The sequence below is a fragment of the Seriola lalandi genome, unplaced genomic scaffold (genome assembly GCF_002814215.2).
Source record: "Seriola lalandi dorsalis isolate HSWRI2012SDOR001 ecotype SW California unplaced genomic scaffold, Sedor1 jcf7180002054581, whole genome shotgun sequence".
Taxonomy (NCBI): domain Eukaryota; kingdom Metazoa; phylum Chordata; class Actinopteri; order Carangiformes; family Carangidae; genus Seriola; species Seriola lalandi.
In genome coordinates, this window is record NW_019525134.1 from 2,746,183 (window position 1) to 2,763,295 (window position 17,113).

At 44.8% G+C, this 17,113-nt stretch overlaps 2 protein-coding genes across 3 annotated transcripts in view; one reads left to right on the forward strand and one right to left on the reverse strand.

Moving 5' to 3' along the window:
- hpda (4-hydroxyphenylpyruvate dioxygenase a) overlaps positions 1 to 4,535 on the forward strand; it is a 6,173-nt gene extending 1,638 nt beyond the window's left edge. Inside the window, exons 5-14 of the mRNA XM_023418175.2 lie at positions 23 to 65; positions 157 to 239; positions 1,233 to 1,322; positions 1,417 to 1,523; positions 2,224 to 2,301; positions 2,609 to 2,771; positions 3,011 to 3,082; positions 3,230 to 3,352; positions 3,447 to 3,563; positions 4,209 to 4,535. Coding sequence (XP_023273943.1) covers positions 23 to 65; positions 157 to 239; positions 1,233 to 1,322; positions 1,417 to 1,523; positions 2,224 to 2,301; positions 2,609 to 2,771; positions 3,011 to 3,082; positions 3,230 to 3,352; positions 3,447 to 3,563; positions 4,209 to 4,322 — 990 coding nt within the window. The 3' untranslated portion in view covers positions 4,323 to 4,535. The remainder of the gene's footprint in view (positions 1 to 22; positions 66 to 156; positions 240 to 1,232; positions 1,323 to 1,416; positions 1,524 to 2,223; positions 2,302 to 2,608; positions 2,772 to 3,010; positions 3,083 to 3,229; positions 3,353 to 3,446; positions 3,564 to 4,208) is intronic.
- A 1,298-nt stretch (positions 4,536 to 5,833) lies between these two features.
- The window catches only part of rnf43 (ring finger protein 43), a 79,931-nt gene continuing 68,651 nt past the window's right edge, over positions 5,834 to 17,113 (reverse strand). The window contains exons 3-9 of one of the 2 annotated variants that reach the window (XM_023418135.2): positions 12,168 to 12,242; positions 11,916 to 12,050; positions 11,257 to 11,358; positions 10,964 to 11,134; positions 10,764 to 10,866; positions 9,099 to 10,607; positions 5,834 to 8,776 (exon numbers count right to left, since the gene is read on the reverse strand). In XM_023418135.2, the coding sequence (XP_023273903.1) occupies positions 8,751 to 8,776; positions 9,099 to 10,607; positions 10,764 to 10,866; positions 10,964 to 11,134; positions 11,257 to 11,358; positions 11,916 to 12,050; positions 12,168 to 12,242 (2,121 nt within the window). In that variant the 3' untranslated portion in view covers positions 5,834 to 8,750. Of the gene's footprint in view, positions 8,777 to 9,098; positions 10,608 to 10,742; positions 10,867 to 10,963; positions 11,135 to 11,256; positions 11,359 to 11,915; positions 12,051 to 12,167; positions 12,243 to 17,113 lie in introns of both variants that reach the window. The other variant, XM_023418134.2, reaches the window with a different exon arrangement.

Genomic DNA, 17,113 nt, shown 5'->3' on the forward strand with positions numbered 1-17,113 from the left:
CGCCCCCCCCGCCCCCTCACAGATCATATTTGCGTTTGAATCTCCACTAAATCCTGGAAATGAAGGCAAGTTTCCTGATCGCAAAACAGAGACTGTATGAACAGAACACACGTCACACACATGTCTGCATTCCTGCATGTTTTTCTCTTCCCTCAGTGATGGGGGAGCACTTGATCAAACATGGAGACGGAGTCAAAGACATCGCTTTCCAAGTGGAGGACTGTGACTTCTTAATCAAGGTAACTCTGATACAGAACACCTGTGTTTGAGTTTGACGTTGATGTGCTGATGGATTTAGTTGCACTTTGCATTGAACTGGCCACACCCTGCAGGAAGTAGAGTTTGACTGAGATTTAATTGCAAGAGGCAGAAATGATATTCATATTATTTGACAGTCATGGACAGTGTGTTTTTTGGAAAATTATATTTTTACCATCTCACACAGTTGCTCATTTATATATATATATATATATATATATATATAAGTAGGAATGCCATTGTAGAAATACTCTGTTAAAAGTATAACGCTGAATAAAAAGGATTAGCCTCAAATGAAACCTAAAAGTAAAAGTACTCATTGTGTAGAATGGCATGTTCAGAATAATGTACATTATTGGATTATAATTATTGATGCATTACTTAATTCTTATTACTGTGTATGTATTTTATATATAACAGAAGAAATAAGAGAAGTTATAGATTTGAGTCCCGCTGAATTCAGATTCACTGACTGAACTTTGATGAAAATTGAAACTGCAGTTCTGTTTCTTCTAAACTGTTTCACTTCAGTTTGAAGAGATAAACCCTGTCTGAGTCGTACTGTCACTTGCTCACTACACTGCTGGGTAAGAGGACTGTGGTGCACTCAGTGTGTGTTGAAATAGGGGGTAAACATGCTGGTGTTATGACAGCCTCTACTACAGCGCAACCTTGATGTCTGCTGGCTCGTTTGAACTCTTACGCTCAGTCAAGGTCGTTCTGGTGGTTTGGGTAAACTCTGTCTGTTGACCCTCGGGTGGCTGCACATACACAGTCACCACTGATTTAATGCAGAGATCAAAAGCAGCAGCATCTAAGATATGTAAAGTAGTAGATCAGAGCCTGCACGGTGTGGGGAGATGTTCTTTCTTCAACCACTGGAGGGCTTCCAGGAGCCGTCTACAGTCAGAAAACACAGTGTTGTATATTGCTGCTGTATTTCCACACTGATCCCAACACGGCCCCACTGACAGACAGCTAAAGAGCGAGGAGCCGCGGTGGTGAAGGAGCCCTGGGTGGAGCAGGACAGCCACGGGAGGGTCAAGTATGCTGTGGTTCAGACGGTACGTGAGGAGTGACGCACATTTGAAAGCCTCATGTAAATTTCACACGTGAAACTGGAGATGAATAACTGTTGTGTCAATGTTTGGTCCTCAGTATGGAGATACGACACACACACTCATCGAATACCTCGGACCCTACAAAGGCCTTTTCCTGCCCACCTACAAAGAGCCTCTGTTTAGGGATCCTCTGTTAGCCAAACTGTGAGTCTCTTACATAACAGCATTTTATTGTGCTTTGAAATGGAACCAAAAAACTAAATTTAAATTTTTTTTGTGTCAATTTATAGCGATTATATATTATTTAAAAAACGGTTTTGCATTTCACAACATACCTCATCTTCCATGCATCTTCTTTTAGTCCAACTGAATCTATACTGAAGCTCCACACAGATCTACTCATATCCTTTACATGAATAAAAGTATTAATACTACAGTGTATAATGCTCCATCACAAGTCCTGCATTCAACATTTAACTTTATTAAAACTGCAGAAGTATTAGTAGTAAAATGTACTTAAAGTGTCAAAAGTAAAAGTACTCATTTCACACTCATACAGAGGGAATGCTATTTTCATATACTATAGATGACCAGGTTGTTTAATAAATCTTAAAAAGTATTTTATAGTTTACAGTGAAGTTTGACAGCGTCAGTGATAAGTGACATTTTATTCCAGTTTCTCCAGTGTTGTCTTTGGTATTTTTTCAGTTTACAGTAGAAACAAAACCAGTCGCTGAAAAACGTGTTTCTTTGCCGGTCACCCTCCTTTTAAAAAAATGCACAACCTTCCCAAATTTGAACCAAAAATATAAAATAAATACATTTTGTGGCAGATAAAAATGTACAAAAACTGAGGGCGGATGGAGGAAGTACCAATCCAGTGTTTTTCTCTTCTTTTCTTTAGTCCACCAGCAGGTTTGAACTTCATCGATCACATTGTGGGAAACCAGCCAGATGATCAAATGGTGCCAGTTTCAGACTGGTAAGACTCCTGTTAGGTCGCACATACACACACACACACACACACACACACACACACACACACACACACACACACACACACACACTCAACTGGCACAGCAGACGCACAAAGGGGCAAAAGGACAAGTAAACACTCTGCACATGGTCAGGGTGAAATGTTCTGCCCCAGCACAACATCGCTGGTCTATAAAAACCGCAAGAGCAAAGAAGTCACCGAGAGGAAAAGAGGCATGTTCAATTCCAAATAAGGTTTGTCTCGTTCCTTTAGCTTATCATCAGATTTTCTGTTTGTGTTCTGCAAATTCCAGGTATCAGAATTGTTTGATGTTCCACCGGTTCTGGTCGATAGACGACAAGCAGATCCACACGCAGTACAGTGCACTGAGGTCCATAGTGGTGACGAACTACGAAGAGACCATCAAGATGCCCATCAATGAACCTGCCATCGGGAAGAAGAAGTCACAGATCCAGGTGTGACTTTTTCACACAACACTCAGAGTAATTGTCATTGGCGCTTAGGTTTATCCCAGCGGCTTGTCCTGTAAATTGTCCCTCAGGGGCCCATGTGTGGCTCCCCAGAGTGCTAAATGAACAATTTAGTAATGATACCTTACTCCACATGCGTGCACTTGTGGCCACATTTAGCTAATTGGGGGTTGTGACACCTTCTGGTTCAGTGCATTTCATGTCACGCGTCTCCCTCTGTGCAGGAATATGTGGACTATAACGGGGGACCAGGTGTTCAGCACATCGCCCTCAACACGTCAAACATCATCCAAACCGTGAGTCTCCCATGTTGAATTATCATCAAAATTCCACGATAATCCACAGACTTTGCACAGCCTCACAAACTCTACAAGTAAAGACAAGTTTTAGATCCTGCTTCTTTCTTTCTTTCTTTTTTCTTTCCTCTTTTTGTCTTAAAACAGATCGTGAACCTGCGAGCCCGAGGGATGGAGTTCCTCGCAGCGCCTGACACGTACTATGAAACCCTGCGGGAGAAACTCAAAACCGCCAAGATCAAGGTGAAGGAGGACCTCAACCGTTTACAGGTGAGGAGACGTATTATTTCAGCAAGTGTGAAATTATTTACGGCCTTTTCGCTCGTGCACTGAAATGTTAACTCTGTGTGTTTCCCTTTTTAAGGAACTGAAAATCTTAGTTGACTTCGATGACAAGGGCTACCTCCTCCAAATCTTCACCAAGCCTGTTCAGGACAGGCCGACCCTCTTCCTGGAGGTCATCCAGCGGTACAACCACTTTGTAAGTGACCAGTTAAGCAGATCTGCTGGTGTAACTGGTGAGCTGAGGGAAATCTTTTTTCAAGCCCTCACTGATGGGATTTACAGGCCTGTGGTCTTGTTTAAGAAGCCGGGACAGAACACCTGTTTACAGCTCCCACCCAGTGCGAACAGTCTCACAGTCGCCCACTTGTAAAAGCTCGGTAAATCTATCACAGGTACAGATTAAAAGGCTCACTGCTTCACAGCGAGGGGGATCTTTGGATTGGGTTGCACCCTGTGGCACTTAATTTATAACACCCAGCACCCACTCTGCTTGTCAGAACAGGCACATCGTGTCACTCTGCAGCATTTCAGCGAGTCTACAGATGTGGATACAATGCATGAAAGTGAGAAACTGAATCTTTCAGAGCAACCACCAACTCTTGATCTTTTCATTATCTATAATAATATTTACATGATTAATTTGTGAGCTGCCGGCGAGCGCAGCTCCCCCCCCCCCGTCAGAGCGCTGAGAATATTTATCTGCCGTTTGTGAGTCAACATCAAAGTGTTGAATGCACTTGAACGGTGTCTGAGAGAAGATCCCCAGAGCAATAGCAAATGACACAGAAGAAGGTAGATCTCTGGGTAATTAGCCATCTGTGTGTGTCTGTTCTCCGTCCAGGGCTTTGGGGCAGGAAACTTCAAGTCTCTCTTTGAGGCCATTGAGAAGGACCAAGACGCCAGGGGCAACCTCACCGTGCTGACACCTGAAGGCCAGGCCAAAACCTTCAACTGATCCACACGCTGCTGCTGCCAAACCACACTTAGACTGTTATATATGGCTCTACATTTCAGAGGCAATCAACAGCACCCACCACAACTACAGTATATCAAACACATATACAGGGTGTTGAATATCTTCATGTGACGAGGTGCAAGTGCTATCAGATATGCTTTAAGCTGTCAGTGGCCTGCGTGCTGTATGGCTAAATAAAGAAAGTCATGTTCATGTGGGTTGGTGTGTCTGTTTGGGAAACAAGGGGACTGATATGAAAGGAATAGTCCGACGTTTGGGAGATACGCTTATTTGATAAATCGCTGAGAGCTACCTGTGAAAACTGATACCACGCTCATGTCTCTGTCAGAAAATAAACAAAGCAAAAAGCAAAGTGAAGCAAAGAAAAAAAAAACATTACACTTCACTTATACTTATTGCTTTAGAGCAGCTGGTAGGTGGGTTCTGGACAGAGCCAGGTTAGTTGATTCCCCCAGTTTCCAGTCTTTATGCTAAGCTAAGCTAACTGGCTGCGGGCAGTAGGTTTGAGATCAAATTATAACAAAATTCATATTTTCATTTGGACAGAAAAATGTTCCTGTTGCTTTATGTTTATGTAAGTGCAGAAATGGCAACAGCACTGTCACTGAGGTCAGGGCGTGCTTAGGGCACCACGGCCACCAGGGGGCCCCTAAGAGGAAATGCCCTATATATATGCCCTATATACAATATATGTATATATAAATGCCCCCCTACACACACACACACACACACACACACACACACACACATATATATATATATATATATATATTTATATAATATATATATACCTTAATATACTATGACTTTTTATGGATTACTATACTAGTTTATAACATATATGAAATGCAACTTAAAACAACATGCTTATAAAGATTCTATATGTTCTATATGATTTTCTTAATAATTTTTTATTAAATTTAATGTATCTTTTATATCTACTTAAATAATGACCATTTAATGGCAGGCTTTGGGATGGATATATAGTCATGTAACATATGTCTAAAATATAAACCTATAATATAAACAGACATACTAAAATACATGTTTCTATTAGCTAGACATATACAATATGTCAATATATGGATTTTGTTTCAATTTTCAATTTTGAATCAAACATATGAGTCTTATCTCTATTTGTCATCTGTCTACCATAGAGCTTCATTAGTGGTTATGCTCTTGGTGAAATACAGGCACTTTTTTCCATTTTGTATTAACTTAAAATCCTTATTCCAATTATCATACAACTTTTACAGTTAATAATGTTTGTTCCTCTAGCAGCACATTTTAAACTCTGTACTCTTTAAATACAATTTCCTGAAAGGGTCCCGGCACCAAATCGTATTGTAAATCAAAGTTTTGACACTTTAATGGTTTGATTTTAAACGAAGTGGGGGAACTGTTCCTTACCACACTGACTCACAGCTCTTTACACTCTGAGGGAGTTTCACTGGATTCTCCTGCAGAAAAACTGAACTCGACATCAGAGGTTTTATTTCAAAATAATTTATTTGCATATACTTGGAATGAAGACAGGTTGATACATCTGTGATGGCACTGGTCAGTTTCCATATAGGAACATTCAGTCTATACAGAAACCACTCTTTCAAACCTGGACAAAATGGATAAATATATTAGTAAATAAATATATTAGTGACATGTCACTATATTGAAATGTTCTATTATATATAAAATACAACACTATTTCATTTCTGTTTTTGTTGTTCTCTTTTTGTACACAAAGTATCCAAAATATACTGATATATCCCTTAAAGTTCTGGAGGGATTTTTACTCTATTAGAAAAGGCAGTTTCAGCTCATTATTCTTGCAAAACATAACAAAACAAACATAAACAACGCAAAGAGAAAGATCTTGAACAGGATGAAATCACATCAGATATTCTGTGGCATCACCAAATGCTATTTTTTTTAAAATGTGCTGATAGTTTTGGGATTGTTTTTTGAATTAATACTATTAGATTTGTGTTGTTTTTCTTTTTCTTTTTTTTTAAAATATAAAATCTACTGAAGCCAAAGTGCTGCTTGTAATTCAGTCATTTCCATCTCAGAGACTGTTTGGGCAGGAAAAATAGCAGACAAGGAAACTGTGATACTTTAGCTAGAGGACGCTGTGTGAGGTATTACTCTGAGGAACTGCAGGTGAAAAATTCTGCATGATTGTCCAAAATATTGAGTCCAAAATGATTTCCACTTTGATTCTAGCACATTCCCTCTTGTCAGTGAAGGAAGTTTTAATTCTGAGATTTAAGGACAGGGATAAAGCAGGAAAACAAAAGGCACAACACATGTTAGAAGTTCACTGTGTTCAAGATTTTGTGTCTTTGGTTAGACAGGTAAGAGCTTAGTGTGTCAGGAGCTTCCTGATTTAGGACAGTTTGAAAGAATAAGGCACGTGTGAGGCTTTTAGTAAGTGCTACTGGTTACACTGCAATACCCATGAGCTCTTTGTCTGCTGCTTGTGCTAAGCTAAAGTGTGTCTGCAGTCTGACTGCAAAGAAAAATCCTTTCACATTTTCACTGAGCCTTTAAGGGAAAGTCCACGCTAAAACAGAATTCCTCCTCCTCTGATCTGGGAATATTTAAGTCTAGTACATGTGAGCATGAAGATGTCTGCGGTTCAGCCAAATACAAGATCTTTGATGGCGCGGTGAGGTCGACCTTTATCTACACAGTTTAATGGACAGAGGAATTTTGTCGGAGCACAGAGGGAGTACTGGGCAACAAAGAGTTAAACATGGATTCTGTCATTTCAAGTTTTGAGAGATGGTTAAAAATTTAAAAACTACCAGAATGTAAAAAAAAAAAAAAAAAATCAATCTCAATACTGTATTTGATTTCTGATTCAAGGTGGATTTTCCTTCAAGTGCTGTAAGCTCAAAAGCAGGGACTGGCGATGCACATGTACCACGACAAAGGATGTTTTTTTTTTTTTTTGTGGGTATCATTACTGTAACTAAGATAAATTCTTCCCATCTTTCCAGTGTTTGATTGTTCCTGAGACTTTTCTCAGACTCTACCCATTGTAGTGTGAAATCATGGGAAAAGCACACCAAGCTTTCTTTAAACTGGTGCTAATGCAAACAGACTCAGCTGATGCTGGGGACTGTGAAGTCTACCTAGCATGGCTTTACTCCAGTTATATTATTATCATTATTATATAGTCATTTTTCTAGAGCTTTAGTTGCTGGGAGACAGCGGGGCGCGGGGGGGGGGGATCCTCTTTGGAGGATAATGGGACATTGTGATGAGATGGGCATTAAAGGAGCAGAGGACGTGGTTGTTATCCTTCTGGTGAGGCCTGTTCACTCTGCACAGATCAGGGGGTTCAACAGCACTGAGGTCAAACATGTGAAGTAACCACTGGCAAGAGAAATGACAAGAACGAGACAATAGCTTGTAATGACGATGACATAATTCAGTCAAAACCGGTTCATTTTGAAAGGTGAAAAAAAAATTACACACTACAAAAAAAACAAAAAAAAAAAAACAAAACAAAACAGAAAATGATCCAAAAACACAAACAAAAATGTTAAAAACAGCTGCCATTATTGAAATAATGAAAACAAGGCCCATGCACGGCTCAGCAACCTCAGTGAATGCTCATTGTTTGAGGGGCTGAGCATCAACCTTTCTCTCCGTTTGGACAGGTCAGACTGCCAACAGGATCTTTTTGAGTTGAGTTTATGGGAGCTACATGGTTGTGACACACAAACGAAAAAAAAAAAAAAAAATTACTACAGCAGTACCTTTAAAGACCCCCCTGTGTGAGGCATGTTAAGAAATCTGAGCTGAGGTAGGCTGGAGGGTAAAGCTTCCCTCAGCTGAGATGGACTCAGCGAAGGAAGACCACGATCACACGAGTGAAAGTTAAGTACCTCTAAGATAAATCAAGTTCTTTTGTAATAGAGTGAGCAATGCACAGATGGAGTCTCACTTCATCAGGGCTCAACACCCAAAGCAAGGATCATTCGTTAGTTGTCACTAAGGAGCATGGAGCTTGTGATATCATGTCAGTAATGAATATTCTTCTTTAGAACTGACCAGGAGAAACACAGAAAAACACTTTTTCCCCTTTGTGGTGTCTGAGTCGTTTCCCTAGCAACTCCCTGTCTCTAAACAGTTAAATCATTCCATGTATTTTTGATAATAAATCATCTTTCGCAGAATCTAATCACAATAATTTCACTTTTAATAACAACCCGACCGGCTCGGCTGAAAGCGCTTTTCAGTGTGTGAGCTTCGAATCCTGGCGGCAGCTGGGGAATCGTCCGAACGAAAGGCATTGCTGGTGGAATCATGTGGAAGACATGAGAGCGATCAGCCAATGAGAGGCTTGTCCATTCTGGCTCCTGTGTAGCAGCGTGATAATGGGGATGCAACAAGTTCTCACACACCGGACTCCTCTTCTGATCCTGTGGACACAAGAGCAGCTCAAGTCAGTGAGAGTTTAAAAAAAAAAGAAGAAGAAAGAAAATAAACACGAGCAGACAGGTTTTAAGAAACCCCCAGGTGAGAAAAACTTCTCTGGAAGAGAAAAGAAAGTGATGCAATGAATGTTTATTATTACCACGCCCACGTTCTGCTGCTTCACTAAACCCGAGACCTCTGCTAGACTCACAGGGCTCGCCCGTCATACTGAGCATTTACACTAGTGACTGCAGTGCTGTCACAATCAATAGAAACCAGAATCAACACCTGTTGCTGTTATGAAAGGTAAAGCAGTGAGACACCCACCCTGATTGTGGTGTAATGTTTGGCAGTATAAACAAATGTCTGTGTTGCAGTCAGCAGCAGGCCCGTGGGGGAACCTGCAGGGGGGGCTGTCCATAGGAGTCCCAGGCCCCAGGAGCTGCGGCTCTGAGCGGGCCTGCTGCACCCGTTTCTGCCACACAACATGGGCCCCGGCGCAGCAAGTCCAGTCCTCCATCCCTCCAGAGTCCAGAATGAGGGGCACGGGGAGCAGAGCGGGGTGCAGCTCAGGGGGGGAGCAGCAGAAGCCCGGTCCCTGGCCGTAGTGAATGTGGATGCTACGGTCATCCTGCAGATCCAGGCTCTGGTGGAAGCGGACTGAGGGACCATCAAGCACACAGCCACCCACTCGCCCCAGAGGAGCGGGAGGGTGTCCGTGTCCCTGGTGGCAGCAGTGGGGTTGGAGCTGTAAGGGGATTGGGGACATCAGGACAGCAGGTCCCGTAGGGCTGCTGGGGTCGAGGTCCTGACACTCTGTCTGTCCCGGGCTCGGCCGATCTGTTGGGTCCGGCTTTGGGCACAGGCAGGGGCTGTGCTTAGGAGGACACACAGGTGAGTCTTTGTCCGGGACGAGAGCAGCAGGTGCAGCAGCAGCGGCGGCCCCCTGCTCCTCGTCCGAGCCTCTGCTCGGGCCCTGGCTGTGCTCCCCCTCCTCGTAGTGGTGGTGTCTGTGGCGGTGGTAGTGGATGTGGCTGAGCACAGTCTGTGGCTGTTCTTCAGGGCAGCCCGCTTTGTTCACCACAGAGTCCAGAGACCTGGGCCGGGCCTGGGCACCAGCCTCCAGGCTGTTTCTGCGGGGCCCCCGCCCAGGACCTGGCGCGTAATACACAAATGGATCGTAGTCACTACTCAGAGAGCTACGAAAGGTGGACCAGCTGCCATAAACTCCCTGCAGGGATATGTCAGTACAGTTGAGAACTGAGTCACTGGAGGAGCCATGACAGGGCCCGGAGCTGGAGTCACTCGCTGGCCCGTCAGCCAAGTATCCACTGCGTTCTGTGTGGTAGCTGCCGCCGGAGCAGCTGCCCTCGTCCTGCCGGCTGTGGGCTGCTGCTCCACGGGTCTGTGGTGGGACAGTGGCGGTGTGGTGCAGTCTGGAGCAGGATGCACTGCGCTGGGTCGGACAGGACGAGCGATAGTTGTGGCAGGACCGACGAGGGGTGTAGTGGTGTGTGGACGTCCTGCAGTTACCTCCAATCCTGTGGGGCCTTCCGGGACCCTCCGCAGGAAGGCGGTACCCACAGCCGGAGCCGAGCGGCCTGCTGGTGAGGAAACGCAGTGTTTGGGTGTCCATGGGAGAAGAGCCACTGTAGTGGCCCAGAGAGGGATATGGTCCAGAGGGTCCACGAGGATAGTGGGGCCTCATAGAGAAGGGGATAGCATGCTGAGGGAAGGGGTGGTTGTGTGGGCTGCTGTAAGGCTGAGCGTGCAGGAAGCCTTGGCTTTGTTCTGGACTCTGCTGGAGTCTGTTCCTCTGGGGCTGCCGCTCCGTTCCTGTGGACACAAGCAGCAGTTAGTTTGTTTTGAAAAGTTTCCTGTTGTTGAAAACTAAACTTCAGAGTATTAATGCAGTGGATGGAAACAGATTGCAGTCTACGGTTCGACGGTCCTTCTTTAACAAAACTTAACTGGAAATACTCTTGTCCTCACCCATGATGTTGTGCATGCAGAGGGGACAGGTGCGGTGCTGCAGCAGCCAGGGGTCCACACAGTCTTTATGGAACTCATGAGCGCAGGAGATGATCCTCAAATGCTGAGAGCGAATGAGAGACAGAGGGAGATTTAAATAAAAGTGCACGTTTCAATACCTGAATGACTACAGGTATGTTCCCCGCTCTCCCTCCTCCTACCTGCCCGTCCTGGAACTCCTCCAGGCAAATGGCACAGACGGGGCTCGAGTTGGAGCTGCTGGCTGACCCCCAGGCCGCTCGGTGGCGGTGTGAGCCTGAGCAGCCCTGAGAGCTGTAGGTTTTGGTCTCCAGTCGACTAATGGCCCGCATGGTCTGCTGATGGACAGAGTCCTGCACGCACAAGAAGGGAAGGGTTAGAAAAAGCTTTGAAAGGCCTCCAGCTGAGCTGTGGATCCAAATCAGTGACAACCTGCAAGCTTTACACTCCTACCGGTGTCGCTGCTTTCACTCACCCAGGTTCTGTTGGACTTGCACTTGTAGCGGAAAGCGAAGATTAAGACGATGGTCAGAATAGCCAGGACGATGGTGAGCAGGATCCCCACGTCATAATGTGGCTGACAAGAGGAAAAGAAAATGGAAGGAGAGCGAATATTTATAATCATCTTACAGTCACCACTTCACTATATTTGAAAGTTTAGCAGTTACAAGAAAATCCTCAGAGGAAGCCACATGAAAGTCTGAAACACAGCAGCATTACCACTCTGCAAGAATGACTTGGTTGTTTTAAATCTCCACAAATCTACTAAATGTCCTTCAGTGTTCAAGCCCGCGAACCCGTGGATATCAACATCCACGCCTATCTCCTGACCTCTCCCCTCTATGCCTGATGGTCCATTTGCATCCTAACTCTCAGCTCACAATAAAGCCTGTGTATTTCACACAAAAACAACATTAAACACAGACTCTCGAGTGGCCTCTCTGCTAACATGACATGAAATTTACCCACTGAACACAACTTCATTTCTGTTCTGCTCTTTCCCAGAGAAGTTTCTTCTTCTTCTTCCAGCCAGTAAAGGGAAAGTCACAGCGCATGAGAGCTCATGATAGATGTGTGTATGTGTGTGTGTGTGTGTGTGTGTGTGTGTCTGTGTGTGCGCGCTCCTGTGCTCACCCATCTAGACTGCTCCACCATGATTTCAATACGAACTTTGGCCTCCTCATTCTTGTTGACCAAACCCATCAGCTCCTCGGCGTCCTCAGCCTTCACCAGCACGACGGGAAGGGGGAGGGAGTCTGTCTCTCGCAGCTGGGTCGCAACCGAAGCACGAGGAGAAACACACCACAGTATGATCATCTTCATCTAACACATTCATTAACTGATCATGGTGTCGTTTTGTGTCTTTATCTGGGGCTGCTCACTCACCTCAGCTGCAGCGTTGGCATCATCACTGACATCAAAGATAACAGCCTGAGCTCCTTTATCCAGCGCCATGCGAGCCTGAGGGAGACGACACAGGGGGGGGGGGGGGGGGGTTAGGGCTCTTTAACTTCATCTGCATAATGGACACCCAAGTAACAGGAAACATCACTCCGTCAGAGGTCAGTTATAACAGTGGACAGCTGATGAAAGTTCGTCAGTGTCTTAAACCATCACTAGGTGGCAGTCACGCCACGAGCCTCGGGCCTCCTGACACAGATCTGAAAGTGCAGCTCCTCCTGCCACTTTTCCACCTGACTCTGGAAGCCAGACACACTGACGGACTACAAAAGTGTGTTAGCAATGAAGGCCACGGCACAAGTCTGCTGCCTTTCTCTAATATTGGAGAGAGCGGCCGAGTGAAAGAGTTGCATTATCTGACCGAGGGAAAAGAAAAAAGGGGGAAATGGTGAATGAGAGAAAACGGGTGGGGCGTCAGACCGACATGCAAATAAGGGGCATGTATTCAAACAAGGTTCTGAAAATGTCCCGCAGCTCCCAATCTATGTCACAGTGTGATCTTCAAGCTGAATTGTTAAGAAGGGATATTCTAAACAGACGTGGTGGCACATGAGAGAAGGATACACAGCAGAGACTGTAACCTACGTACTGTCAGGCAGCAGCTGGACACGGGCAGCAAAGCACCATTAGCTTCCTTTAATATGATCAACTTAGACATGTTGTCATTTCTACAAGCTGCAGTGTGTGTGTGTGTGTGTGTGTGTGTGTGTGTGTGTGTGTGTGTGTTTGTTCCTGTGTGTTTCTGCTGCAACTGACCAGCTCCTCCCCGACAGGAGCTGGGTTGACCTGACTGTGTCTTGTGTAAGAGGCCTTTTTTCCGTGTTTAGGCGTCTCTGCGAATGTTGTTTGTGTTATCGAAAGCCCAGAAATGCTTTCGCCGGCATCACCAGAAGACAGCGAGAAAAACAAATAGGAGCCTTTTCATCAATATCTCATCACATGCTTTCAAGCGTCTGGCATCTGCCAACACTTAACGAGGAGGAGACACAAGTTTAAACACCTAATCACCCGGGTCAAACACAACACTAAACAGTGATTCCAAGCCTAGTGGTTGCAGCCCAGGGCAGGAAGGTGTGTGTGCACTCACACACACACACACACACGAGAAGTTCAGGTAAAAGCTTCACTCAGTTGATCCATTACGCGGGTTAATGAGAAACCTCTTCTGCGGAGCGGTGGCACTGAACTGGGATCATTCTTTAACACTTCAAAAAGAGAGAGTCAATGTCTGACAGGGAAGAAACACACACTTTCCTTTGTATACAGAAGCTTCATGCATGTGCCGTCAGTGAGTGTGCTGACAGTATGTGTGTGTGTGTGCGTCTGTAACAGTGTCCCATATTGGCGGTCAGCGGGAGGTCAACTACAAAATGATCGTATCCCCTCTGATCTGGCTTCCAGCTCTCGTGCAGCAGCTTTTTTCTCTGTTTCATCAGAACAGTAATTGTAGTACATGCATAGGCCTAAATGGGGTGTGGTCCTATGGGAGAGAGAAAAAAAAATCTGGATCTTTGACATGTGGGAATTTGCTTTACCTGGGGTTCAAAAGTTCTCTACGCAGCACTGTGCCCATACGTCCTCTAATCGTGGTAATAAATGAAGGAAAGCCTGCTCTTGTGGTCCAACACACACACACACACACACACACACACACACACACACACACACACACACATGCACGCACACAACCAGGAGTTTCAAATAGCCTCCTACAGTTGAGACTAACAACGGCCAGTTCAAGAATATACCATACTATATTTCTCAGATGACTGCTGCTGTGGTCTTATTATATCACAGTATTAGTAGTAGTGGCACCACAGTGTGGTCACCGAGACGTACGCCTCCACTGAGCCACAGACCTGGACGAGGCCTGAGAGATCTCATTACATGATTAACAGGAGATATATTTAACCTTTAATGCTGCAATGAAAAGCGCAGGTCTGACACTAACAAGACACTTAAAGTCCCGCCAGCTAAAGTGTTTCAACATCTCCAGGTTTGTTTCGGTCGGAACTGAAACAGACAGGCCTGTGGTTAAGTAAACACCCATCCTTGTGAGGTGCAACTCCACACATGTGATTAAACAACAATTTGGCATTTGAGTAAAAGCGACTGCAGCGTCGGAAATGACTGTGGTTAACAGAGTTATACAGTGACGACGTCATCGCTGAAAAACTAACAAACAACGCGCACGCCACAACAGTCTGCTGCTCCTTTTAACACCGACGGGCTCCTCGGGGAGGGTGTGGACGAGCGTGGGTGAAGTTTGGTGCTGTGTTTTGTGAAACAGCGGTTTTTACTGCAGATGGTGAGAGGATGCAGCAGGTCGCGGAGAGAGACGTCTGCAAGAGCGAGCTGTCACCAACGTAAACACACACCTGAGGGCACAGATCCGGAGAGAGGCACCGTGAGGTCACACATGCACGTATGCAGGTAATCATTCATCACACAGACACACACAGTCCCCACGGTGACATGTCGAGATGTGACACCTCCAGAAAGAAACACTCACTGTGTCTGAGTTCAGTGTGGAGCTGAGACTGTTTTGCACTTGGTAGAAAGATACAAATGTACATGCCATAAATACATACATGTACAACAATCAAACTGCAATTTTTCACTGCTATTGCCAATAACACTGAAGTGAGAAGTTTTTCCAAAGTATTTAACACTTATTTTTTGACTTTCCTCAAGCTGTCACTCCAGTTTGTCATTTGCTTTACTTTTCGGCTTCTCCTTCCTTCGTGTGTTGCGTTCAGGAACAGTACACATCGACAGCTTGGATCAACTTCAAAGTGTATGCACAGCCTAGCTCAATTGTTAAAAATACCTTCAGTATAAGTTTTCTTTATGTTCCAGATTGATAACGTGATGTACGCTGTAATAATAAAAGAAGACTATGGCGGGCCATAATCTGAAGGATTACTATTTAGACTTAATTTTGAAAAACTTAACTTTGTTACTTTTCAGCATGAGCAAAACCTGCTTCACTGAAACCAAACTAAACTCCATCCACTGATGAAGGCCATGAGTATGCTCTGTAAAAACCAAGTAAGTGGTTCTAAGTAAGTAAGTTTATTTTCTCTGTAAGCTGTCCTCTCTGACGACACTCAGGTTAGTTGGTGGAAAACATATTCTGCTAGTTTTCACCTGTAGTGTCTCATGGTTCAACAAACAAACCCATCTGCCATCAGAACAATTTGAAAGATGCGACAGTCACACAGAAAATGTAAAGATCTTAGACACAGTGTCTACAAGTTGTAACAGCTACTGCAGTTGACAGAAGAATCCGTGCGCTCCACCTTACTACCAGCAGCACATACTGTAGCTATCTACAGTATCAACCGTAGCTCATCTTGCGTAAACTCCAGTAACTCCAGCCACTGATCTGCCCTCTGCAGCAGTGGGTGGCCTGCTTGGGGCCAGCCAGCGCTGTTTGTTTACATCCCTGGTGAAGTGCGGTGTGTGAGCCAGGCCTGGCATCACAGCGTGTTCCCGAATGGGAAGACGCGAACTACGCCGCTGTGATGTCTCTATTTCACATAAGGGATAGGCCAAAGTTTTTTCCGTCACCTGACAAGATGGCTTCGCCTGTTAACGTCTCAGTGTTTGTCGTGGGATTAATGTGGTGCGGATGGCGGAGCCAGGCCAGCGGGACGACTGCCTTCATCTGCAGCCATGTTCCAGCGTAATGGAGAGAAACAGGACAGGCCAATATTGAGAATATCACACACACACATTCAGAGAGAAACATCTGCTACATTAGTTGAACATCTTTGATTACAGAACTATATTCAGAGTGACCCAGTAGCTTCATAACCTTTGACCTTTGACAGTATATTTTATGTGTTAAGTCCTGCACTTAAAGGGGCGGTGAGATCTTTAACCTGCAGCAGTGACCGCAGCGCAACAATTCAATCGTTCATTCTCATTCTGAGCCGTCAACATTTTTCATTTATGACAAAAATACTCATCCAACTTGTTCCAGAAGTGGCTGGATTTCAGTTTAAAACAAGACAGGAAGTTACAAGGAGGTGACAGTATGTAACTTCTGCTGCTACAGGTCTCTCAATCAAAACCATAACAAAAGACGGCGCTTGGTGACATTGTGAAGCAGCATGGGATTATGGGAGTTGTTGTCCTTATCACCATTGCTTTCAGCTTCTCCCTGTTTTCTGCCCAATTTTGAGCTTCTGGCAGGAAACCACATGCACACAGAGGATACGACGCCATTGACAGGCGACCAGAAGAAACGGAGCGTTACCATGATTCAAATCACGTATTTCTTTAACTGGAACCGGACAAAATACATTTCTTTCACTCTGATGACTTTCACTCAGAGATTTTTAACAGTGCAAACAGCAAGAAAGAGATTTCAGTCTCAACTGAAGCTAATTAGCGAGCATGTTTGTTTTTCCTTTATATCTTTATAATCTTTATACAGCTAATTGCATGCCACCACACTGTGACAGAAACCTTTCCTTGGGTTTGATAACCCCTGTTCCACTCAGTCTGACTTTGTAGTACTTGTGGGGGCCCGGCTGGTCTGTTTTCCCAGCGTGACTTTCCACATCATTCAGTGCATGAGTCAATTATAGAATGGAATAATATGTGTGGGAATAAGGAGTGAGAGTGAAAGAGGTATAGAAAAAAAGAGCAGGACGGGGAGGGAGCGAGCGCGTTGTGGTGCTGCTGCATTAAAGCGTCTAATGACAGAGTACAGAGCTCTGGGCCTACAGGTCTGAGGCCGAGACTCTGCTCTGTCATTTCTCCTGACCGGCCCGGCACACTGGAACCATTACTGAGGCACTGGGACACGCCGCATGGCTAAATGAGGAGCAGACGGGGGGTGGGGGCTGGTGACGATGATT